Here is a 3,814-nt window from a genome sequence, read left to right as displayed (position 1 = left end):
GGCCACCGTCGGCACAGTAGGAGAAGGGACCCAGTTGTCAGGCTCTGGGCCGACGGCCGCGGTTGCGCCGTGGGCCACCGTCGGCACAGCCTAGACGGCGCCGTGACAGCCTAACGGCTGGGCCCACCTATCAGTGCATGTGCCGACGGGTTAATCTGTGCCGACGGTGACCTTCAGGCGCCATATTTTTGTGCCGACGGCCATTGGTGCGCCGACGGTGACCGTCGGTATAACGTGCAGTGTGCCGATGGCCGGCCTGTGCCGACGGTCAACTCCGTCGCCGGTCGACGAGAGCTTCTGTGCCGACGGCCCCGACATTTGGCCGTCGGCACATCGGGTGGCCGTCGGCACATGCCGGCTCTCCCGTAGTGGAGGGTATCAAACAATAAAGGGAGGATTACCATCCTTGAAAAAAAGGACGAAGGTTCCTGAACCTTGAAAAATAAGGATGAAGGTTTAGTGCGAATAGTTGGGCTAGCTACAAATATACATGTTTGGTTTAAATGTATGCAAAAAAAAAGTTAACATTGGCATTGCTCGCTTTTATGAAGATTGAGATCCTGCACTTGGTTTTATTCCCAGTAACCTTTGGGTTTGTTATGGAAATATTTTGAAGAACCATTAGTTTTGAATTAGTTTTTGGTCACTAGGAATCTGGGTAATCGTTCAAAACTAAATTTGAATAAAAAGTGGTTGTGAATAATGGCGTTTCTTTGCAAAATAGTCATATTTCATCTTGTATGCATAGCGGTTTTGTTCTCCAAGAGGCAAAGACGTAAGATTTCCTTACAAACTTTCTGCCGTGCGGGGCATTACCTATTGCATTTCAGTGACAAAAGCAAGACAATTCAAAGATTGGGGTATCTGCATTTGACAAGCCCATCCCATCGGATTAAATAAGAATGTAAGTACATGAAACAGCATAAGTAAGAATACAAAATCTTGCGGCAAATAGTATAAATGACACAACATGTCGCAACATAATTATACCGGTGTGTACCAAATTGTTCCATTACCACTGTTTATGTTGCAATTTTGTACAGAATTATTCCATTACCGTGGAATACTAAACATGAATTAGCGGGGAGAAATAGGAACAGATCTCAAGTCACGAATACAGGAAATGGTGCTAGCGCGGCGGACGAAGGACCAACGCTCTGGCGACGATGGGGCTCCGCACGACATGCTTCTTTGACACCCATCTCAAGCTTCCCTCCACAAATTCTTGTTTGCCTACTCCGTGGCTGCTCACCGTCAAGCTAAATGTTTTCTTCTCTCCAGCCTTGGAGAAGGCTAGTGTCTTGGGGAAGACGCGCACCACCAATGTACTGGGCACATCCACCTTCGCCGTGTATGTCGATGTTGCTGGTCCGACATTCGTCACAGTGCGATTCACGGTGAAAGGCGTCGATGCAAGTGGCACAGTAATCGTCGGGTAGTTGAGCTGCGCGGTCTTAACCTTTGGTAGCATCGCGCAAGTGAGACTTGAGTTGCGCACGATTCTCGCCAGGCCATGGTCACCGAGCAACGAACAAATATGACCTGCGTAGTCGGTGATGCTCAGGTCGTACACCAGACCAGGGTTCGCGGCTATCGCAGGGTTCACATGCCCGGCACCTGTGTCGTACACGCTAGCTTTCATGTGTAGTTGCTCCAATATCGAGCCGCCAGTGTTGTCAACGATATCCGATGTTGTCAAGATGGCAGACTTGATGGCGGAGGGTGACCAGTCAGGATGAATGCTCTTGATAAGCGCGGCGACACCGCTAATGTGAGGTGTCGCCATAGATGTGCCGGATATGATGTTGAAAGGACCTGTTTCGGAGTCCGCTTTCGGTGGCCAAGCGGCTAGGATATTGAGCCCGGGCGCCAATATGTCCGGCTTGATGACGCCGATGCAAATCGAGCTTGGACCCCGTGAAGAGAACCACGACACCATGGGTGCTGGGCGGATGCCAAGCAATGTGTTCTTGTAGGTGAAAGCAGCCACGGGCCTGCGCTCTCTTGACGTTGCATAGGATGTGAGAATAAGGCCATCGGCCGCCGTTACCTGCACCACGCTAGAGTTGTAATCCTGCAGCTGTGTTGTGTACCCACTGGTCTCATCGTTGAACAACACCACGCCAGCTGCACCGGCACCCATTATGTTGCGGATGTCGGACTTCTGAGTCTTGGTCATTATGGCCTCGCAAATGAGGATCTTGCCGGCAATGGAACTGACATTGTGGTAATCACAGTACCGACGTGCTTTAGAGAAGACGAGAGGGTACGATGACCTGGTGCTTGCCTTTGCATTCTTCTTCTGGGTAAGCGCTTCTCCGTGGATGCGCTTGCCATTGCCAAGATGCAGCTCAGCGCTGAAGCTGCGGTCCACCGAGCCGGAAGCGACAGTGAGAATCCACGGCGCGTCGTTGACAACCGTGCTATCCCAGTCGCCGTTGTTGCCGCCCGCACAAACCACGACGATGCCCTTGGATACGGCACTAAATGCGCCAATGGCAATGGGGTCCAGATCAAAGCGGATGCCCATGTCGCCGCCCATGGAAAGAGAGAGCACGTCCACACCATCCTTGATGGCCATGTCAAGCCCAGCTAGTACGTCTGAATCATCACATCCAGTAGGGCGGCACACCTTGTACATGGCGATGTGGGCGCCGGGAGCTATCCCTGCCGCAGTGCCCATGCCAAGGCCATGGTACGACGCGCGTCGGACGAAGTTCCCGGCGGCTGTGGATGAGGTGTGCGTCCCGTGCCCCACTTCATCGCCAGAGTCATCGTCTCCAACAAATGACCTGGCGCCAATGAGTTTGTTGTTGCAGCGGGCCGCCTTGCACGAGCCCTTCCACCTCGCGGGGGGCGGCGGGACGCCGTGATCGTCGAAGGAAGGGTGCGTTGCGTGGAGGCCGGTGTCGAGCAGCCCGATGATGACTCCCTTGCCGTAGCCAGCGGCGCTCCAGACCCCGGTGCCCTTCCTCAGCCCGAGGAACTCCGGCGTGTGCGTGGTCATGAGGTGCAGCTTACGGCTTGGGAATGCGCGCACAAACCCTGGCTTCTTCGCCACCGCATCGACCTCAGCCCGGGTGAGCCTCGCGGCAAAGCCACTGAACACCTCGCTGTAGGAATGGAGAAGACGTGACTCCGCAGATTCACCGGCACGCGAGCTTTGCAAGAAAGACTCATGCCAACGGCGGTGAGCGTCTTCTCCTGTATCTGAACGCGGTGGCTCGACAAACACGATGTAAGTGCGGTAAGCAGAGGCTTGTGCAGCATCCTGTTGAACCCTTGTGGCAGATGGATTGATGTAGCACAGTACAGGTGTAGAAAAGAGGGCGGCGAGCAAGAGAACTGGCAGTAATAAAATCGGAAACGACGCCATTGTCGGAGGTAGACACGGATATATGATGATAGAGATGACGGTGATGCTGGACTAGGATCGACCTCCGGGTCATCTTTTATATAGGACGTGTGATCACTGATCAGTGTAGTTTCCGTAATTTTGGCACAAGTTAATTACTTGATAAACGCAGTGAATTCATCGACATAAATGACTTCAATTTGGGCCAAATCTGGGGTGATCTGGAAGATTATTTTGGCTGAAAATATAGTATTGCCCTATTGATAAAATCAATTACTTGGTACAACACAAATGACTTAAATTTGTGCCAAATCTGGATGATCTGGTAAGATTACGTGAGAGGCCATCGACTTTGGTAACCTAATAATTAAGGTACTCCTCTAAAGTTATGGTATGGGACCTTGTGGACAAAAATACAATCCTTTTTTTTATTTTCTCATGATCTTGATGATTATTTTG

General features: G+C 51.7%; 1 protein-coding gene across 1 annotated transcript; it reads right to left on the bottom strand.

The window, feature by feature from the left end:
* Positions 1-1,129: 1,129 nt before the first annotated feature.
* Positions 1,130-3,376, bottom strand: LOC124648414 (subtilisin-like protease). The gene has a single exon (XM_047188186.1). It carries the CDS (start codon positions 3,374-3,376, stop codon positions 1,130-1,132), a length of 2,247 nt encoding a protein of 748 aa, XP_047044142.1.
* Between the last annotated feature and the right edge of the window lie 438 nt (positions 3,377-3,814).

This window comes from Lolium rigidum, chromosome 4, assembly GCF_022539505.1.
Source record: "Lolium rigidum isolate FL_2022 chromosome 4, APGP_CSIRO_Lrig_0.1, whole genome shotgun sequence".
Lineage (NCBI taxonomy): Eukaryota > Viridiplantae > Streptophyta > Magnoliopsida > Poales > Poaceae > Lolium > Lolium rigidum.
The sequence above is the reverse complement of the archived record's forward strand: the minus strand, read 5'-3'. Positions and strand labels throughout refer to the sequence as shown.

Excerpts from the sequence above, each read along its gene's own strand:
- LOC124648414 (XM_047188186.1), bottom strand. The coding sequence starts at position 3,376 with ATGGCGTCGTTTCCGATTTTATTACTGCCAGTTCTCTTGCTCGCCGCC.